This window comes from Malurus melanocephalus, unplaced genomic scaffold (genome assembly GCF_030028575.1).
Source record: "Malurus melanocephalus ecotype Western Australia unplaced genomic scaffold, MMel_1.1 scaffold_78, whole genome shotgun sequence".
Taxonomy (NCBI): Eukaryota; Metazoa; Chordata; class Aves; order Passeriformes; family Maluridae; genus Malurus; species Malurus melanocephalus.
The window spans coordinates 1,910,730-1,933,054 of NW_026623310.1; the positions used below are offsets into that span (position 1 = coordinate 1,910,730).

A 22,325-nucleotide genomic window follows, 5' to 3' on the forward strand; every position below is an offset into this window, starting at 1 on the left:
CATGTATTTTTGTGCCCATGTATAGTGGTGGGTGTATGGTCGGTATATGGGGGGCAGTGACAATGTTCATGTTATACCATGCTTACTGTATAAATATGTGGTAATTTGAGGCAAAGGCAGGTGGTTTAGGAGGAGAATTCCTCCTCACCTCCAGTGCTAAACCAGCGCTGTAATAAACAAATACCTGCTCTATAGACACCAGTCTATGGGGTTTTATTTCTAGGCCTTTTTSAGGCATCAAAGGCTATCTTCTGGGCCCCACACCATCTCCAGCTAACCACAGGCAAACCATTTGCCTCCTGTAAACCAGTTTGCCTTTCCTAATTGGTATGGAAAACCTCATTGTCCAGGAGGATGAATGTCAGTTCTTGGCAAATGTTGTCCCAGAATAGCAGCCAGAGCTGCAGAAACATCAAAACTCACCCAGCACCTTATRGTGGATGTTGTCCAGATTGTTTGGAGAGAAGGATCAAGCAGCAGTACCACGTGGGGTTGRACATGGAGGAAAAATGAAATGGCTTCTGTAGGTAAGGCCTTACACGGGTGAGAATGACTTGTGTGCTGATGTACTACAGTACAGCAAGAGAGCGGACAGTGCTGGCCTTTCCTGAGTAGATAACACTAASGAAGGGAAGGCCTGGGACACCTCTGAACCATGTTTCAGAATGGTGTTGGGCCCTAACCTAATGCCTCTCTTGCACACAGAAGCCCGGAACTGGACACAGCACTCCAGYTGTGGCCTCGGCAGGGCTGCGCAGAGGGGCAGGATCACTTTCCTCCACCTGCTGGCAGTGYCCTTCTAAAGCCGCTGAGCTGCTGGCGGGGAGCGGCAGAGATGTGAGGGACCGTCCGCGTCCGGAACGCGTTTATCAGGGAACAGCTCCCGGCCGGAGCCGGGCGGAACGCTGCTGCGCGGAACGCCTGCGCTCGGCTCCTGTTCCCGGCCGGCGGCGCGGGGGAGCGCGGGGCGTGCGGCGCGGGTGGCGGTGCGCGGCTGCTCGGAGCGGCGGCGGCTGCGCGACCCCATGGCGGGCCCCACAGGTATCCACTCCCCTACATCCTCACCTGGCGGGCGGTGCCGCCGGTGGCCGGGCATTGCCGTGCAGCCGGGCCGTGCGCCAAGCCGCGTCCTTCAAAGGAACGGGACGGGGTTCGCCTGACCCGCCGGGCTGGGTGGCAGTGACACCGGTGGGCAGAAGGCACCGGGGAGTGGAGTCGGGTAGAGGGGAGTGGCGTGGGCCGTGTCTSTCGTGATGCTTTCCTTGCTGTCCTTCTCATCTTGAAGTGGTGTGGACGATCCGGGTGTGTGACCTGACCATAATTTTGCACCCTGTATGAGTAGAGCGATGCTGCCTGTTGGGCATTGTACCTGCCCAAAGCACGGGCTAAGAGCAGCATTTGGGAGTTCTTTCTCGTTTTTTTTTTTTTTTTCGTTTTTACTGAAAGATCTTAAACTGCTTTTAGTGACCTCAGTTGTGGGGCTTTTTTTGTTTTTTTGTTTTGGTTTGGTTTGGTTTTTTTACATTTCAAAGCTCCTCGATATTTTTGAGCAAGCACAGATGCTCTTACAGCCTCATGTACAAAGCAGCTCGGGTTCTCTTGTAGTTGTGTTTGCATTCTGAGGCCAAGCTCCCCAGCAGAATGCAAACTGAGTGGTAGGTGGAATGCAGCAATGCAAACTGCAGTGAACTGCCTTTAAGTGCCTGAGGCTTTYAGTCTTGCTGTTCTTTTCTGGCACTATCGGCAAAGATTAGGCTGAGAAGATTGGAACTGTTCAGCCCGGAGAAGGTTGCATGAAGATGTCGTAGCAACCTTCCAGTGTCTGAAGGGGGCCTACAGGGTAGCCAGAGACTCTTCATCAGGAATATGGGTGCAGTTTGTATCAGGAGTAATGGGTACAAATTGAAGGAGGGRAAATTTAAGTTAGGTATTAGGAAGAAATGCTTTTGCTAAAGGTTTGTGAGACACTGAAACAGGTTGCCCAGGGAGGTTGTGAATGCCCCATCCCTGGCAGTGTTCAAGGTCTTGAATGACCCAATCTAGTAGAAGGTGTCCCTGCCTGTAGTAGGGGGTGTTGGGACTAGGTGATCTTCAAGGTCACTTCCAACTCTTTAACATTCTATGATTCTATGATTTCTGAATGGTTAAATAGTTTTAAGGAGCATGCAGCCTTAATGAAAAAGGAGTTTGACAAAGACCTGTGGGGAACAATGCAGTGTAAAACAGCAGGGCTTCTACCWTCTTCCAAGTAATGAGGTTCTGAAGCTTTACTTAAATTTTCCTGTTGCTTCTCAACATTGAAATTTAGCATTTAATGTGCTGACAGTTTATTAAGTGCAGAGTGCATGAAATGTGATGCCTGCTGAAACTGGCAGATTTTCCWTTTTTAGTCAAAGAGAGATGTGTGTGGGGAGGAGAGGTATGTCACAATTCCTTCAGGTTTATGGAAGTRTTTATAGATCTATTGAAGTTTTTTTATTTTGACTCAAAATACTTTTTTTTTTTGCTTTTTTTTCTGTAACTTGAAGGTGCTTTTTAAACAAAGTAAGTAGTTGTGAATGTAAAGGTTTAAACACTTCATTTTAGGATGTTATAGAAAAATTCAAAGAACTGTTAATGATAGTTTTTCTAGAGAATGCAGCTCTGTCAGTATTGGAGAATCTCCCGAGCAGCTCTCTGCTGTCCCTGGCTTCCTATCCTCAGGTACACTGTGTCAGTTTCAGGTTCCTTGCAGCGGATTTGCTAAACTAAGTGAAGGAGCTATAACCCAAATAACTTTTCTGTTTGTTACTGGGTTGTCTTGCAGTAGAATCCATATTGCAGGGTAAGGAATGTAATCTGTAATAGTGCCAGAAGTGTGAGAACACGGGAAGTTAAATGTGTGTGTACAGTCATTTTTCAGATGGCTGTGAGTGATCTCTTTATTGACTTGTATTAAAAGTTTTGGTGAGTTTTCTGTAATAACAATGAATTTAAGTATCAAGTACCAGTAAATTAAAACTCTGTCTGCTAATGCAGAAATACTGTAAAAGTTATAAATTTTTATATTGTTTCCTCCACAAATAAATGGTGTGTAAAGTTGTTTATTTTTGTGATGAGGAARCTGTAAGTAATCAAGAGGTTGAAATGATGTCCCAGCCTTTCTCCAAAGTCAAAAGGTRTATGTTTGACATGTATCTTTGACTCAGGCTGCACTCAATTGGGCCTAGACAGTTGTAACTGTTGTTTTGTGGTTTTTGATAGGTTTACAAAATTCAGTCGTGGACCCTATTTCTAACTTCTGTATTTTAACTTTATATATCATCTAGCAAACAGGAACTCTTCAGCACAAGCAGCGTGCTTTCTACTGACAAAGATAAATCTGCTTCCAAAGAMAGCACCACTGAAGGGGCATCAAAGAGGCAGGAGGGTGGAGCAGAAACACCAAAGCAGCACCTGTTGGACATCATTGGTAATATGAAAGTGGAAGTGAGCTACAAGAAGAAACTCCAACAATTAAAAGCCAATGAGAACACGAAGCAAGCCATGAATGAGCTGGAAGGCCTGGACAGTGAAGGTTCTGTGCCTCAGGGAGCTACAGAAGACACCCAACGGTAAAATATAACAAACTTTTCTTAGCCTCTTTAATCCCTATTTCAGTTCTTTTTTTCGTTATTTAGACAATATAAGCTATCAAATGCAATTTCCAACTGCGGAAAAGAATCTTGTAAGGGAGTGTGGTGTACAGATATAGATTGGAGTAAATCATGGGGGAGAATCTGGGCCAAAGGTGCTGTATGCTTTCTACCATATGCTGCTGTTTTCTGCAGTGAGACTCTGGAAAGGTAGCATTAGCACCTGCCTGTGGAAAGTTATTTTGATGGGAGAGGGGAAATACTGTTCAGATGAAATACAGTGAAACTGAGGAAAAAGAAAAAAGTTTAGGAATGGCATGATGATTGTCAAGTCTTTGAATCTGCTCTTCTCTGCAGCGTGTTACATCATATTTATCACCTCACAGGTTTGTGCTGTTAGTGGTCTTCTAGCTGTACGTCCAAGTGGCTTTACAATGGTGCAGGGCTTCCATTTTCCCTGACTGGAGAACAAGAGCTTGTCAGAGTCATTCAGCATTTGATGATTATTGCAATGTAGGGCAAACCTTTCCCACTGGCCACCCCCATTTGGGAAAATATCTGACTAGCTTCTCAGTCATTAAGACATAAAGTGGCAGAGCAGAAATGACAATTTAAATATACTAAAGGCTTTGATTTATTTTTTTTTTGTCTTCATATCTGTTATGTCTCTTACAGAGGCAAGCCTTTGAATCCAGAATTGGTGAAGGCTGCTTCTGCAGTTGCATCTTCCCTTCCACGCAACAAGAAACAGACAGAATCAGAACTCCTTGCACAACTACGAAGACATGAAGAAACCACAGATAAACAGAAGAAGGGGGGAGCTATTAACATACGGTCTGTGTATTGATTGTTTTTCTCAATTATGTTCGAGATTCCGATTTTGGAATGTCATCCTGAAGGTGACTGCCTTCTGTTTTGGAAAGATGGCCCTAAAACGTACATTTGGATGTCTTATCCTTGGGATTAATGAATATTAGTAACATCACTGGACTGGTTATACCAAGCTCTSTAAATTTTGCCATCATCTTTCTAAAATGGTTTTGCAGAAAAAGAATTGTTTTCCTGCCCAGGATTATTGCTTTCTTGGACAGGCTAGCAAAATAACAGCTCGTTTTGTGAGTTTGGTGGTTTTTTTTTTTTTTTTTGGTCACAAGCTTCCAAAATTCTCACACAATGGATGGATTTGTAGACGTTTCAGACGTTCTGTCTGGCCTGGTGAATTTTCATGACAGCTCCGCAGAACTGAACTAGAGCAGCTCTGTTTATAACTCCACCCTTCCTTTCAAAACTTTCCAGTCAACGCATGAAACTCATCTCTTGGCTTAACTCTGTTTCCAGTGTGGCTTTCAAACAGATGAGAAACACTTGTTTGGAAACTCAAACAGTTGTGCATACTGCTCTTTTGGATGATGGCTAAAGACTGATTTTTTTATTCTATTTTTTTTTTCAGCTAGTATTCAAATAACTACTCAGAAAATWAGGTATAAAATCCAGGTGAAATGCTGAACCAAACAGAAAATTGGATCTTCACCGAAATATGAGTGTGAAACTTTTCTTTATGTCTGTTTGCAGTGTGAATTGTATGCTGCTTATCTTAATTTTATTATTTGAAAATTAATTTATCCAAACGAGGATCTGAGCTTGACCCAGCTATTATTGTTTGTAGGTTATGTGTATTTTGACTTGTAGGGATCAGTAAATGGTTATCAGAATGATTATCAATCTGTTGCGAACAGATGCAAACATCTAATGATGTTAGTAGTCTGCCTTAGTGGAAATTAGGGAAGAAAGAGCCAGACACGTGCAAACAGGTTGAGTTAGATGATTGCACAGGGATATGCAATGCTCAGTGAATAACTTTGTCAAGCAGAATATCTGTTCTTCAGATATATAAGGACTGTTTATATTGAGCATATGTTCATTAAACAGTTAATTACCAGGGGGCTTGTTCCCTCTCTGCCACCAGGCTCTTTAGAAGGGCAAAATACACAAATGTCTTAATAATAGCATCTTAATAATGGCTTTGGGTAGCCAACTTAACATTTAATTCAAACCTACTTGAGTAGTCAAGATATTGGACCACAGAGATACCGACTGACCTAATATGTGTAGGCTAACCTGGAATGTGCCTGTCTCCCTTTCTTAGGGTGCACATGCTCTTGTCTAGGTGTGGTTTCTCTGCCTGTTGACMTCACAGGCTCAGTCTCTCATCACCTATGGCACTTTCCGTGAAGCACTGACCCAGCTCTGGCTGCAGTGGAAGAAAGACGGTGACTAAGGAAGTGGTAGTCAAAGCAAAAAGTATTTTTTTTCTCTTGAAGGAGAGAAAAAATTCTTAAGAAATTTAAAAGCTGCTGCTAAATAATGCTTCTGTATTTTTGAATCATGGATTAAGATGTGATATTGCAATATTTTATGGCATGCTTGAGGTTGAAGCACTGTCTTTAGAAAAACGCATTTTCCTCGACCAGAACCAGCCTTTTTGGAATGTCATGGCTGGCTTGCTGTGCTCTTGAGTTGGCAAGTTCTRTTCCCTGAGGCAGCTTGGTGACCTAGCTTGTTTCCCCCAGCAAATATTCTCTTCCTCCTGTTGCCATTTGCTGAAAAGTTTTCGTTTTCTTCCTTTATAGTTAGATAGCAGAAACTCTTATCAGTGGATGAGCTTTCAAGAAAGACCAACAATTTCTGCTGATTTTCATGACAAAAATGGGTTATAATAACCTTTTAGAGCTAGTGCTGACCTTTCAGTTCTTTGAGACAAATACAGTACTTTCAGGTTTCTGACTCATATTTTAAAATGTTGATTTTACAAAGCCCAGCAGCCCTCAGACTTGATTTTGTATGATTTATGCTCCATGATACCTCAATTCACACAATGCATGCAAATGTTTTTAAAGTGTTAGAAAGCGTATACTTTTGTTCATACATGTTTTGTTGATACATATTTTGTGTTGAGTTTTATTTGACAGAGAGAATATGAGCAATTTAACATTTCATTTTTTTCTATAAAAGTGTTGCATTCAGTGTATTGACACATTTTAAAACCCATATATATTCCTTAGTTATTTAAAATATTTAAAAAATCAGATACTTTCACAAGCAGTAGAGCCATATAGTGCTGAACTGCAAAAAACTGGATACTGCTGTTGTGATTTATAATATGTAATGAATTGTATGTTGTCCAGATCTTTTGTACAAATTATTTTTACCAGGATTGTGGCAAGACCTACAGAGGTCACTGTTGTATACAGTCATCTCATCTCCTTGTAGAAAGGATGAGGACAATGYGTTTGCTAGGAGGGGGAAATATTAATGATACAGGAATTTATTTTCCTCAGTGTGGGCTGAAGTTTCACTCAATGGAAATCACAGCAGCACTGCACCAAAATAAAATCTGTAGCCCTACAATTTCAGCCCCTGTTTTGGGTGAAAAAGTAATTCAGAGCTTTGACAGGAATATGTCCAAAGCTCATTTGGTCTACATTTTAAGTGTTATAATTACTGGCTGATAATYAGAAAAGAGAGAGAGTCTGTGATTGTTAGAAAAGTCCTACCACTTCCCATCGCTGGAAGGCGGGTATATTTAGAAACTTAGATTTTTAATGTTGTGTTGGAACATGAGGTAATGTGTAATATCTAACCACTMTGGGTACACTGGGGTAGGAGTGTGACTTTTTAAACGACGTTTTTAGTTTCAAAAGGCATTTAAAAAATCTTTGGAGTTTTTTTTTGTTAGTACAGGTGTACTTTCAATGATAAAGTGATGAACATTGCTGCTGGAAACCTTCATATAAGAATGATGCGGTGACATTAGAATTTCCTAGTGAGGAACATGACACATTGACTGTCTGTCCTAATAGCTTGGTAGTGTAGTCCTTCCACATGTACAGTGCAAAACTGAAAGTAAATCAGGGAAGAGAGCTTCTCTGAGCAATCCTGACTCCTCTGAAGCATGGGAACACACCAGCCTTTTAGGTCACAGCTGAGTCAAGCTGYTGGGCTGGGCTGGGCTGTGTGTGGCTGACCTTAGGAATTATGTCCCTTTGACCCTTATAAATGTGTCAAGCCTCTGGCCCAACACCAGCTTACTAATGCCAGTAGCCATTTCATAGAGTGATTTCTAATGTGAGATATGCAACTAGTCTGAGATTGCTTTTTATTTAAGATTAAAATGAAATTATTTAAAATTTGTTTTCAGATGCCTTTATTTCAGAGTAGGTACTAGAAGAGCTATGCTATTCTTGTTCTGCCATTTGAAACCACATCTGAGACTGAAGAGAAATCATGCTGTGTTTCTGTGGCAATTAGCTTTTACAATTTTCCAGAAGTATTTCTTTCTTGTCAGTAAAATCTCTTTTGATTTAAGCTGACAAAAACATAGTTTGAATTTCATTCAGATTTTCATAAAATGGATAACACAGTGTTTTTGACTTGGCCTATKTTTATTTTTTGAGACCATATTTATGTCCTAAAACTTGAGCCCTGCAATTTGGGATGTCTTTGTGTGACTGGAAGGAGTTGGGTGGAGAGGAGGCTGTGAGGAAGAGTTACCAGCTCGGCATTTCCCAGCCAGCAGAGGTGCCAGTGAAGGGAACTCACAGGCAGGGCCAGAAAGGTGCTGGGTTCTGCCCTTTGCAATCAGAACGAACTGCGTATGGTGCTGGAAGAGGTCAGAGCATTTGCTCTTCATGTATGATTTTCACTCCAGAATTACGAAGGAAGATGTGGTCTGTTAATGCTGTAATATGATTATGCAATGCAACAGATTGCAGTGGATCAGGAAAGGTGACCTACTTATTAGGGTGGCATGATTGGCCCATGTCAGCTGATGTGTGAAGGCAAGCTTCCTTTTGGTCTGCAGCAGCACAGCTCTGTCCTTGGGCAGTGTTGGTTTCTGTCCAAAARACTGGTGATTTTTACCTCCCTATTTCAGCTTATTTTTTGTATCCCCATAGAAAAATTCCCCATTTGCTTAAGCAAAACATGACTAGTGCACTCTGTGACTATTGGTATACAGATATATGATTTTTTTTTTAGTTGAAAATGAAATCATTTAAAAGAAAGCATTTATTGTAGACTTAACAGGCTAAAGTAGCACTTTTCATGTATAGATTGTAACAAATAGTTTGAAATGTCAGACTTCAATGTTTGATGGATTAAAGATAGGTGTATTTTGTGAGTAATGTATAATTCTGTCTCATAGAGGCTTATGAAACAAATTGAGAATGAAGTTTCTGGTTAATACATATGACAAACTTCCTTCCTTTTTCAGTTTGTTGAGTTTTTACATTTCATGTTTTTAATTTCAGCAACGTTATTTTAGAAATGACGGTTAAAAGGCAGTCCCCAGCTCAGAGGGGTGCAAGGATATCCGGTGGCATTTCCTTGCAGTTGGATGAGGATGGTCGAAGAATAAGGCCTGAACGATCATCAGCTCAGTCTATTGACTYCAGAAGGTATTTTTGCTGTATTCACTTCCAACAGAAGGAGCATGCCATTACTAATGGATAATATTTTAAATTTACTTGTCCATATTCATGTCACAGTACTTCAGAGCTTTAAGAAAGTATTTTTCAAGAAAAGTACTGTTAGCATTGAAATAGGCTGTGAGAACGTGGTAGTTAACGGTAACCAGCTAATCAAACAATGTGTGCTTTTTAAATATTACTTTTTAGATAATTAAAAGTATTTGGTGCTGAAACGTAATTGTGCTTGTTTTAACGAGTTTAAATTATTCTTGCCTATGCATAGTAAAATTTTATGTCACTTTCTTAACTTCTTGGGACATAGAGACTTCGAAAKCTTGCTTTTCTCATCTAGAAGACTTGATAATGTTCGATGTTTAGAAAAGTTTCATCCCTTCTGTTGGGATTTTAAGGAGATATTAAAGTTGGTCTATTTATTTATTAACATCTCATTCTGTAATTGATATCTTTATTATCTGTGATGTTGTAATTGTCTGTGGAATTAACTTTATAATTCACATGTGATTTCAGGGTGCTCCTTAACTTTATTTTGCTGTTGTATTATGTGGCCACTCTGTTTTTAGTGAATTACTAAGCTAAGAGTACTAGAGTACTCTTACATTTTTGGTTTACTTCTGTAAGCTGTGCTTTCTTGTGTGTAGTCTTTTGATCTTCCATGGCAGCTCATCATCACATTCCTTCTCAATGTATTCTTTCTCTAGCAGTTTTTAGTAAGATCAGCTTCTCTTGTCATTAATTTACTTTGCAAATGAATCCCCTGTTTTGGGGGGAAAATTGAGGGAATCATATGTGTTTAGATAAGTCATGGTGAAGACCAAGAATTTGGGTAACAAAGGGAAAGAAAAGCATAAGTTTATGGGTGAGTAGATGTACAGTATTCTGTGTGTGGTGAAACTGCTTGGCATATAACTTCAGAAACAGCACCTTAAAAATAGTTTTGAAAATCCCTGTAATGAGTAAATAGTCTCCAGTTTCAGGCCTAAATTCCCTCCTGTATGCCTGAAAATCTAATGGATTTACTTATCAACTGATAGTAGGAAAACAATGGGTCAGGAGGACCTAAGTTAGTACATTGCAATGAAATGAGTGATGTTGCTTTATAGTAATTTAAATTTGTAATTTTCAAATAAATGTTCTTCTAAGACATGCATATATCTTCGGCCAATGTCATTGGAAATGTCATTACAGATAGGAAAATACAATCCTAAATCAACATTCTTTCGAGGCTCTGTAACTAGATTGCTCTGTGCTGAAATAGATCCAGAGTAGTTTCATCAATAAAAAGTGATATGACAAGAGCAGGTTTGCAGAAGTAGTTGAGGCCATTAGAAATCTCCAGTAAATCCAGAAGGGTAGTATTTTAAGGTCAGAAAGGGTAAATCTTGCCAGGGTAACAGATATATAATAACAAAATGTAGAAACTTAGAATCCCAGTAGAAAGCTGGAAAATTGTATGATTAAAAGAATAATTGATTCTGAAGACATTGGTTTTTCTATGTTTTCATTTATAAGAATTTGATTACTTATTGCACTCCTTAATTTTTTTTTTTTAGTATAAGCTTATGGTAATGATTAGTGTGATTGAAAATAGATGGTCAGAGTGAAATATTTTTATATTGAGAAGACAGAGCATCAGGGTGATGCTATTCAAAATATACCATATGGATATACTCTGACTGTTTGCCGTATGGCAGAGAAGGTGGCTGTGTAATCTTCCAAAAGGGCTATTTATGTCATAAAGCAGGAATTATTTGATTTAGCTCTTGCTTTTTCTGGTCCTGAATTGTGCAATATTTTTTTACAGGGAAAAGCTCCAAGTCTTCAGATAATTGCAACTTTATAAAATCACTTAAGTACTATGGTTTGATACTCTTTACCTTTGTTCAGATTTCTAAATATTCCAGTTAAAATTGACTACAAATATAGTGTGTGATTTATGCTCTTTCACATGGAAATGTTTTGAGAAACTCTCTTACAGACGAATKATAAGGTCATGAACACTTTCTCTGATTAAAAGCCTGAAGATTTAGTGAGAGTCAATTTTTTTTTGTTTCCAGAGATCTGTTAGTTCATGAAAATACTTTGTGCTTTTTAATTTGTTATCTGGCATTGTTGTGAGGTCTTGTGAAATACTAAATACCGTTTTTCTTTTTTGTTTATAGAACTCTGAAAGTGAGAAAGAGGCTTAATATATTCACTAAGGCTTCTACAGAACCAGAGCACACACTGAAAACAGGTTAGTGGAAATTCAGTAATGAAAAATGCAGTGATGCTAAGTTCTGCATTTTTAGAATATCAAGAGATTCATTTTTGTGAGGAGACATGACCTGTTTGCTTTCTACTTTCAGACTGATGAAAGAAATGACTACTTTGATGTAGCTCTGATTTTCACCAAGTGAAAATTGCATGCAGTGTAATGGTAATGTTTTCTGTACTGATCAGGGCACTGTGTTAGTGAATTTGAAGGGTGTAACTGGCTTTTTGTCACAAAGGTCACTCTTATTTCTGTGGGTGAAAAGCCAGCCTGTAGGATGGGTACATTGGCTCCAGCTTACTTGGTCRAATTGCAAGGAAGTGCCAGGCTGTGATCCCGAGGAAACAAGCATGCCCTGCAGGTACCCAAACATAAACAGGCTAGTAGAAACCCAAGACTGCACACTGAATTTCTGTGGGGCCTTGTTTTGTTTAGTGTTCCAGATGGGTTAGGAAGATCTATTGGTGGCTGACATATGATGTCTTGCTTCACCTATTGTCAAGTTTTTCATATTTGTTTAGAATTGTAGAAAGTTTTGGTTGGAAGGGGCCTTTAGATGTCATCTGGTTCCAACCCCCCTGCAATGAGCAGGTACSTCTTCCACTAGCTCAAGTTGCTCAGAGCCCCACCCAACCTGACCTTGAATGTTTCCAGAGATGTGGCATTTACCACCCCTCTGGACAACTTGTTCTAGTGTGTTGCCACACGTTCATTTGAAAACAATTACACCTTTTTTTCTGAAAACCACTACTTCTTGTCCTGTTGCAATGAACCCTACTAAAAATTCTGTCTTCATCTTTCTCAAAAATTCCATTTCAGTATTGAAAATATTTAATAAAGTCGTCCGGGAGCCTTCTGTTCTCCACARGGAACAACCTCAGCTCTCTCAGCCTTTCCTCTTAGGAGAGATGTTCCATCCCTCTAATCATCTTCATGGTCCTCCTCTGGACCTGCTCCAACAGGTTGATGTCCCTCCTGTGCTGAGGACCTGAGAGCTGGATGGAGCATTCCATATGGGATCTCATGTGAGCAGAGGGGCAGAATCTTCTCTCTCAACCTGTTTGCCATGCTTCATTTTATGATTCYAGCTGGCTTTCTCGGCTGTGAATGCACACTACTGGCTCATGTCTCTTTTTTTTATCCATCAGTGTCCCTAAATCCTTCTTGACAGGACTGCTCTCAGTCCATTCMCCCCCCAGTCTGTGTGGATGCTGGAGGTTGCCCCAACCCAGGTGCAGCACCTTGCACTTGGCTTTGTYKGACCTCATGGGGTTCCCATGGGGYCACTTGTTGAGCTTGTCCAAGTCCTTCTGGATGGCATCCTGTCCTTCAGTGTGTCAGCTGCACTGAGTGACAGCCTGGTGTCACCTGTAAATGTACTGAGGGTGCACTCAATCTCACTGTGGTGTTGATGAAGATACTGAACAATTCTGGTCCCAGTATGTGTTCCTGAGTGACACGAATTGTCACTGATCTCCATCCAGATGTTGAGCTCTTGACCACTGCATGCACAGTTTGAATAGAGCCCTGGAATGGTCCATGAGCTCTGGACCATCTGGATGTGACCACCCAGCCAATTCCTTATCCACCAAATATACATGCCAAAACTCAARTGAGATGAAAAATACCCAAACTAAAGTCAAAACAGATGTGACGACCCACCTTCATATGCACTGAATGGCACAGCTCTGCAGGAACAGTCTTTATGCTGCCTAACAGGGATAGCTTTCACTCACGAAGACTTGGCTTTAGTCCARCTGCGTTTGGCTAAGAGTGTGTGAATATGGACAAGTCATGTAAAGAACTCCCTCACTTTTCTTTGTGAACAATGAGACTACATTGTTAGCATTGATCTTTAATACACAGTTTCCCCTCAGCTATTSTGAGGCCCTTTTAAAAAACAGGCTTTATTCCAGTGTAGTGCCTTGGAACTTTATGTAAAGCCAGCAGCGGCTGAAGAAATAGTATTCCTCTCTGGTATCGTATAAAATGATGAGTATTTGTTTCTGTTTCAAGAGTAGAACTGTAAGTTTTGGCCAGATTCTAGCTGAGTAGTTTTTTATCTTTTTTTTTTTTTAACTTGAAACTGCAGGGAGATATTAATTTGATTACTTAGTTTTTTTTTAATAAAAAGTCTTATATTGCTGTTTGCATATTTTCAAGCAGCTGTGAACTTTCTGAATACAGCTATCTCTATGAAAATTGCTTATTAGAATGGAATTCAGTTTGCTCGTTTTTAGGTCTGCCAGTATCCTTAAAATTGATCATAACGAGTGATTGTTTTTAGTGTTTGTTTTGTAGTGTTTGTTTTTAGCTGTCTTAACAAAAATGGTGTTCAAGAAAATGGATTTTGAGTTGAATCAAATTTACTCAGAAAAAGTAAGAAAATATAAGATTTCTCTTTTGCATGAACAGAATACAGACGCAGTGACTCATAGTAGAACCTCAGGTAAGAGTTGAGATGAACTTCTTTTAAAGCACAAAATTKGAATCTGTATAAATGGTTTAAGAGAGCAGGTGGACTTTACTGTATTTATAATGAGATGTTAAGAAGTAAGCTTCCTTCAGCTTTTTGTATGGTGTTTCTTTGTTTGATTCCAGGTAGCCTTGAGGAAATCTACAGAATGTTCTAGACCAGGAAGCTGGTTACTTGGCTGACTGACTAAACATGATGACAAAAGGGCCTTAAACTTGGGAGATACCAGCTTGATACTTGATGCCCTAATCCATTTGTTTTCACTGTCTTGGCTCATATTAATGGAGATAATGGGTGAAAATATTGTTTATAGATGACAGAAAAGCCAATTTAAACTGTTGAATATTGATTTTGCAGTGTTAACTGGAAAGGAATTTGGCATCCTGAAAATATTTTTCATAACTCTTGACATAAAATGTCAGTATGATTTTCTGTTTCACAGAGGTAAAAATATTATCTTTATCACCTTTACTACAAACTCAAAAAATGAGTTTCTGCTTTTCTCTATTGGAAGATTAATTAGTTTCTTTAGGATGTGGACAATAGTTTCTTTCTGGTATGGTTTCTCATGTTGTCTTGTAGCTGTATTTTATTCCTGCCTCCAGCCCTCAAATCGAAGTAGTCAGCCTGGTAATGTAGTTCTGAAAATTTCCCTCTTAAGGAATAATTTGACTAGGTATATTCTGATTTAACACAAAAAGCTCTTTCAACTGTTTTCTGCATGTAAAAATACTGTTTGCTCTTTCATTGTGTTTTTTCTTAAAGGAGTGGGGGAGATTTTATTTTGTAATTCAGTTGAGCCAAAGATGAAATTATATCTTAGCCTCAAGTACTTACACTGAGGAGTAGTACTATAATAGCTGATTGTCCATGATCCACTCCAAGTGGACTGTAATATTTGAATTCACGTGAAGATCTGTGTTCCAAGGAGCTTAGGGTGAATTGATAACAGAGGGAGGCAAGGAAACAAAGGCGAGTGCAGCTTAGGCCAGCTCACTAACAGCCCAAGGCACTCCCAGAGGTCCCTCCCTGTCCTGTGGTAACAGCTTGTTCCCTTCAGTTCAACGAAGCGGTTCAGTCTGGGCTCGTGACCAGTTCTCCTGGGTGGAGGGACAGGAACTCCTTAAGAAGAGTAACTGCTGCAATATGAGTGCACTTGGATTTAAAAAAAAAAAAAACAAAAAAGCAAGAGGAAAGATGCATCCCTAAAGAAACTGTTTTTTTGAAAAGAGTAGGAAATCACGGTTTCTTGAGCTCAAGAGACAAAAACTGGGACAATGAAGAGTGTAGGGGAAGGATTTGCCATCATTTATAGATTTGTTTCCGTGAAGGAAGATATAGTTGTGAAGAACCGGAAAACTCCTGTAGAAGTAAGATTCCTTTAGCAAAGTGCACCAGGCAAGCTCAGAATTCATTGTATCCACAATTTTTGAAAGACAAAACTGAAGAAAGATTGTGGGAAAATTAAATTATTGCTCTATGTGGAAATAAATATTCCCCTAGGATTTCAGAATATATTTTCATCAGGCATTTGAGAATTGAATGAACTTTCATGCCAACGAAGGACGCTCATTTGAGAAAGGTGTTGCTGGTATCTAAGGTCGAAAAATTTGCACAGCTGAAACAATTAGTCTCTACAAGATTAATGTTAAAGGACCTTGTTTTAACTAGTGAGAAGTCTTTGGATGCTGACAGATTGTTACAAAATTTCTTTTTCAGTATCTCCACCAACAATTTGGGATCTGGAGTTTGCAAAGGAGGTTGCAGCAGTAACTGCACAGCCGCCCCGAAATGGTTTTGAGGAAATGATCCAGTGGACCAAAGAAGGAATACTGTGGGAGTTTCCAGTTGACAATGAAGTTGGTATGTGCACTGTGAACTTTTATTATCTCAGTTTATCTTTTCTAAAAATTTGAGCATGCTTGACCTTTGACTGTTTTAATGTAGTGCTTCATCTATGAGTCATGCTTTTGATAGTAAACAAACATAACTTCCCAACTGTTCCAGATCAGAGATGCTTCAGATGAACTCATTCTGGCACTCTTCAGGTGAAGTCTTGCAGGTGGTTTGGCTGATCTGAGGACTGGCTGCTGCCAAAAAGGGGAGGTCTCCCTCCCTCCTTCCCTGATGCTTTTAACACCAAAAGGCTGTTCAAGTCTCTTATATAATGCCTTTTACTCTGCAACTTCTTTAAATCAAGCTCCTAGCAGAAGTTGGGGAATCTTAAAACTGCTCTTATGTGTTTTATAACGCTGATGCTGTTCTTTGGTGTGGCTCTTGGARCAAGTGTCTAGCCAGATTCCAACCAGCTATTTGCCATTCCATATCTGGGCAAACCAAGTGTTAAACAGTTGTTTGCTTCCTTTGTTCTGTCTGTTTCATAAGAATAAACAGTCACAATATTCACYCACTCTGGGCATCTATGTTAATTAGGCATCTTTGTGCACAGTATTTTCTCTTATTACCATAAAAAAAAAAGCTCTGTGTGAAGTTATGCCAGCAGAGAGAGAGAGTCAATGTTAAGGAAGTGAAGAACAACTATACAAAGTGTGCAGTATAGGAAAGAGGACTATGTGGGTTTTGGGGTTTTTTGTAAGACTTTAAAGACATCAAACAGAACTGCTTTGTAATGATTCAGTCAGAGAGAAAAACAGGTTAGTATCTGAAGCTGGGAGTCTTTGAAAATCTGTCCTATACTGAGTTGCAAATTGAATAATGTGCTTCATTGTTTCTTAATGTTTATTTTCATCCTATTTGGCAATTTCTTCACAGAATTTAATCACTGCTCCCAGAATTGATCTATTCCATCATGTAGAAATCCAAGTRTACTCTAGTCATGTTTTTGCAGGCTTAAAACCACTGTGGCCAATGGTTTTTATGTTGTTGTAATGTGGCTGGAACCCTGCTGTCTGGGGCTGTCAGTTAACAAAGTGTCTTTGGCGGGCAATGGTTTCCCTGTTGCAGCCGTGYGGCTGGAACCAGGCTGTCTGGGATGGGGCGGGGAGCGGACAAAGAGTCTTCACATATAGTTACAACAAGAATCTTTATTGATTTGTCCACAAAGACTAGTCATGTGGAAAATTCCAGTGGAGCCATCCAAAAACTGTCACCTCTCAGGTTGAAATACCAAGTCGGTAAGTTCTGTCCTATCACGCTGCCAGCCACAGGCTGTTAATCACATCAGGTGTGTCAAAGAACAGTTAAAAGCTTGAGAACCTCACTCCATGTRTATCAACATGCTGTAATTTCAATGTCTCTGCAAAAGTAAGATGCCCCTTTTGCAGCTTTGTAACAGCCATTTCCCTCAATAGGAGGACATGACTTCAGTTTGTTGTGTATCCAGAAATGTGTGATTATTCTTCTCTGCCACAAGCATGTGGCTTTGAAAATGTAAGTGCAATTAAATTTTCTGTTGAGGAAGCACATATACTCAATTTTTTGCATTATGAAAGCCTTTAAAGTTTTAAACTGAAAAAGAAAGACAACTTCTTATAACCTTTTTCTTGGCTCCAGAGTATCTCTGGTGTTCTCATTAGAATGTTCCACCAAGGCCCTGTGCTGCGCTTTGTGGCATCAGGGCAAGTCATGATGTTTGGAAATTATTTTGATGTGCACATCTGAAGACGTGGCTAGACTTACTGGCTTGCTTCAATGACCAGCAGCAGTCTTCCCCCTCACAAACCTTACAGCCCTGTTATTTGCTCTTACCTGCATGTCCTTTGCCTTGTCCAATGCAGTTGAAGTCACTGTTAGGCAGAATATTACTTTTTTTTCCTCTCCGTCTTTCCAGCCTCTGATTAATTTTTACCAGATTAGCAAACCATTAGTATAACTTGCATAACATTGTTCTCACTCCTTCTTTCTTCTTGACTCTCATGCTTCTAAGCAGCTTCAATGCTGCTTCATGATTGCCATGGCAAAAAGTTGAGAAAGACTTTTCTTTGTGCCTCATTTATTATTTCTGTGCATTTATGCCATAATGACTCAAAAAGGTAAAAAGGACAGTGCAGATTATAGGTGCTAATTTGCCTTAGCACCTCATTATGAGGAGCAAATGCTTTTGGTGGACCAGAGATTGTTACTGCACAAGTGGTCAGTAAGTCTCAGAAAATTAATTCCTCGGTTGCCTTTGATGGCTTCTGCAGACAAAAGTTCGCTAAGTCCTGTTCTATTTGCTGTTCAGCTGAGATGCTGTTCCCAGCGGAGAAGTATTGAATCAGCTTGCCAAGAGAGTTGGCAAAGTTACACAATGACTGTGTTGGGGTTTCTTTATTAATGCTAGATCTGTTCTAGGGACCTACTGAAGAACATGATTGATGTAATTCTAGAAGTCCTAAAAGGATAGAATAGTTTGTGTTGAAAGAGACCTTTAAAGACCATTTAGTCCCAACCTCCYGCCATGGACCAGGACATTTTTTACTAGATCAGAATACTCATTCATCTTTATAGCATGTCAGCAACACTCCTTATAAGGGATGGACATCTGTATTTGGATTGACATCTTTAAGGCGAGGTTGGTCATATTTTGGAAGGATTAGTGTTTTAGCTAGAGAAATTCCCCAGACTTTCTGTTTTGTTGTATGTGGGGGGTTGGAAGCAGGATGTTGAGAGTGGATGTTTTCTTACTTTGCGATTGAAAAAGAAAATCCTCTGCTTTAGGTTCCTGCCATGCACGTTCTTTCAAATGACGTTTCTGAGGAGAGTGCCAGAGAGACTGAGGGGACAGGCTTGCAGCAGGAGTCAAGGCTTGCTAGGGTTAAGGGGAGTCATGCAAKCATATATCATCTAATCAGTTCCCACCAGAGGTTTCAGCTTCTGATGCTTGGGGCAGTTGTGGTCTCCTTTTTTGTGATGCACACTTTACTTTCTCGAGGACTGCAATATGTGGTCTAACTGAAATACTTGGACTTAACACTTCATCCCCAAACTGTGTATGGTCTTTGACAAACAGGAGAGCAGAATATACAATGTAATACTGCCTTCTCACCTGCATTTTTGTGAGAYTCTAAACGGTTTCTTTTGGGTTAAGTGAAATTATTTAGTAGACACAATCTCTCCTGATACTCTGTATCTACCCCCAGAAGAAGAGCATCCAGAAGGCCAAATTTTACTGTCAGCGTTACTCAGATTCTTTCAGTAGTTTGGTTGGATTTTTGAGAGCAGCAAAAGTATGGAAATCTGCAAAGGCTGTTAATTTGAAAATCAACCAGTAGCATCCAGGTGCAGTAAGATTCTACCTTCCCTTGGTGGGGGAAAGCCAGCATGGATGACATTGTAAAAGGACATCACTTCTTCTGACCATGGATATAGTTTCCAAGCATAGCAGAAACATGCTTTCTGAAGCTTACATTACTTTTTTTTTAATTTTTTTTTAAACCTTCAACTTAAAGGAACAAGGTGATAGCTTCTGAAGAAGGAAATGTGCTTTTTTTTTGTTTCAAAAACAATGGAGGCAAATGTGGTGTGCAACTGCTATTGATACACTCATGCATTTCTAGGGAAAATCTGTTGGAAAAAAGGTATTTCCCAGCTCCTTCAGATAATGCAGTACCTAAAGTTTAAAACAGGAAAGAAGTTATGTAAACTTCAGAAACACAATTTGAGAGACTTCTCCATCCCATAAATGTGCATAATTTCTTCTGTAACTGTAGAAGCTCTAACAAAGAAGGAAGCCTGGAACTTATGGGACTTAATTACCTCAATTTTAATACTCCTGATTTAATTTTGTCAGATAATACAGAGGAACATAAAACTAGCTAGCTTAGAAAAACATGTACACCGTAGTCATGTGTATGGAATTCTCATTGTTGTCATCTAGAAATGGTGCAATGTTTTTCTCTAGTAACAGATTTTTATTTAAGTACACAGGAAAATTGGGATCAAATAAAATTTTTGAGGTATATCTAACTGAACAAAAATCTTTCATTACAAATCCCAGATTGCCTTATTTTTCTTTTCCCTCAAAATTAGGAATGGCAAAAACAGCTTTTTTCCTGTATGTACAAATTTATGTTCCAAGTCTTTGTCTCTACCATCATAGTATGAGCAACATACAATCATAATTCACATACAACAGCAAAAACAATCCACAGGATGAAGAACAAAAATTTACCCTATCTCMAATAATCCCTTGTCCCGTGTCCTGTGAAGGCTTTTGAATGTATCATCTTTGGTGATGGCTATGACTTAAAAGCAGCTGGTGAGATACACAACACTTCTACATCATCATACACTCCCAGATTCAGACAGTGTCAGAAAAACAAACTTCTGTGCCCATTTGATAACAAAAGCATGTTAAAAGCATGGCTTGGAATGGACATGTAAGTGTTTGTTAGATGTTCAGTATTTGATACTTTGAGGTTGCCTCATTTGTTCAAGACTACCTTGTATTCTTTTTTCTTCTGCAGAATTTAGGCAAGCAGTATTCTCTTAAAAATTTATTAACAAAGTGCCTGCAATCTAAAAGGTAGTACCAATGATGAATCAAATTTTTCAAGTATTGAACAAATTAGATTTTAGCAAGAAGATTGATTTATGGTTATAATTATTCCTCCTACTTCCACCCCAGCATCAGCTTTTATCAAGACTACCAGCCAGAAAGTTGATTTAAATATTACATATTCWTAGAAATGTGAGCAGAACCATTAATTTTACTAATTTAAAATTATTTTCAAACGGTATTATTTTTTACTTTGTTAAACTTGCTGTTACATTATAACAAGTTTGTCTTTTTTTCTTTGTTTTTCTCATAGGGATGGAGGATGATGCTGAGTTTCATGAACATATCTTTCTAGAGAAACACCTCGAAGCCTTTCCCAAGGAAGGACCTATTCGCCACTTCATGGAACTAGTCATCTGTGGGCTTTCAAAAAACCCATACCTCAGTGTAAAGCAGAAGGTTGAACATATTGAGTGGTTTCAGAAGTATTTTGAGGAAAAGAAGGAACTTCTTCAAGAGATTTGAGACTTGGGAAGGTGCTTACCCTTGCAATGAAGAATTGTTATGTTGAAATGGGTCATTTGTTATGGATGAAAATACTGTCAGTGCATAATGATCATGTGGCCTGAAAGTTGTATTTTAAACATTAAACTGGAAGGTCATCTTTTCTTACATGCGTGTCTGTGTGTGTAGGTACTTTGACAACAAAAGAAGGAACTGATAAGTATGGCCTTTGCAGAATGTGCATTTAAAATTTAGTTAATCGAAACTGTTGTCTTTAAAAGCTGAAACTAATCTTTGGACAATACTAAATCCTAGGTCTCATTCCATTTCCTACACCCTTCACAGCTGGCCTGTAGCTTGACAGGTTGGATCATCTCTCCTGTTCTGAAAAACTTGTAATGCTTTCATTTTGCTAAGTCATGAACCACACTGGTGTTTGGATGGTATTGATCCTTTCTGTCTTTCCACTGATTAATTTTAAAGTTTTTGGTAATGTCTAAGTGATTTGAATGGTGTGCTTGTTGGTTCCTCTGCTCAGTGAAAGATTGTATTTCTGAGATGTGTGCACAGCGTAACACTGGTGAGTTACAGAAAATAACAAGGGAATGATGTTCATCAGGGGTTGGTATTGGGACTGGTGCCAACAATAAACTTCAAGAAGGATGTTTTAGATTAGTTGTTAGGGAGAAGTTCTTTGCTGTGAGGGTAGTGAGACACTGGCACGGGTTACCCAGAGAAGTTGTGGATGACCCATCCATGGAAGTGTTCAAGGCCAGATTGGAGATGTCCCTGCCCATGGCAGAGGGATTGGAGCTAGTTAATCTCTAAGGTCCATTTCAACCCCAACTGTTGTGTGATTCGAATGTCTCTCATGCCATCTGTACATTCGTTCTGAAGCTTTTGACTAACTTCCCATCAGCATTGTTTTAAAATAGGTCTGGATGTCAAGTGAACCATGAAGTGCTGTTTCACTAGAGCAAGCAGTTTTATGATGACTCAGCTTGGACCTGCGACCTTACCTCCTGCATCTGCAGGGCTAGAAGGACTTGACATTCCTGGCAAGGAGAGTTGTTGCCTACAGATTACATGATACCATCACTATTTTCTGCCTAGTCCTCKGATGCTGCTGAAGCAACTTCATGTTTTTTTTGATAATCCAATTAAATRTGTATGGTCCTTCAAACCTATTAACTATTGCAATGTATTTTACTTCAGTTATCTTCTGTTAAAGTTTCATCCATAACTACTCACTTGTAATCCAGGATTCTGAATGACCATCTTGCTGCTGAAATTTATAGAGCATTTCCAGCCCTGCATATTGTGTTCCTCCTTGTTCTCCCCAACCACGTTAGCAACTATTGTCCCTATAAATACACTCCTGTCTGTTTCTCACATTTCCTTCTTACTCAAGCAGGAAGGAGGATGAATATAGAATTCATGATAGAATGAAGGTAAAATACTGGCTTCTTATGCAAATTGATTTAAAAATGAGAATTACATGAAACTGAATGAAAAATGAAGTGTTGGCCTTTTTCTATGAGTTGGAATATTG

The 22,325-nt window shown here is 39.4% G+C and overlaps 1 protein-coding gene across 1 annotated transcript; it reads left to right on the forward strand.

Annotated features, from left to right (window-relative positions):
• Nucleotides 1-993: 993 nt before the first annotated feature.
• MRPS31 (mitochondrial ribosomal protein S31) lies at nucleotides 994-21,960 on the forward strand. Its single transcript, XM_057367433.1, has 7 exons — nucleotides 994-1,041; nucleotides 3,309-3,593; nucleotides 4,290-4,448; nucleotides 8,924-9,070; nucleotides 11,263-11,336; nucleotides 15,550-15,693; nucleotides 20,583-21,960. The coding sequence occupies exons 2-7, from the start codon at nucleotides 3,457-3,459 to the stop codon at nucleotides 20,792-20,794; spliced, it is 873 nt and encodes a 290-aa protein (XP_057223416.1). The 5' UTR covers nucleotides 994-1,041; nucleotides 3,309-3,456; the 3' UTR covers nucleotides 20,795-21,960.
• The last annotated feature ends 365 nt before the right edge of the window (nucleotides 21,961-22,325 follow it).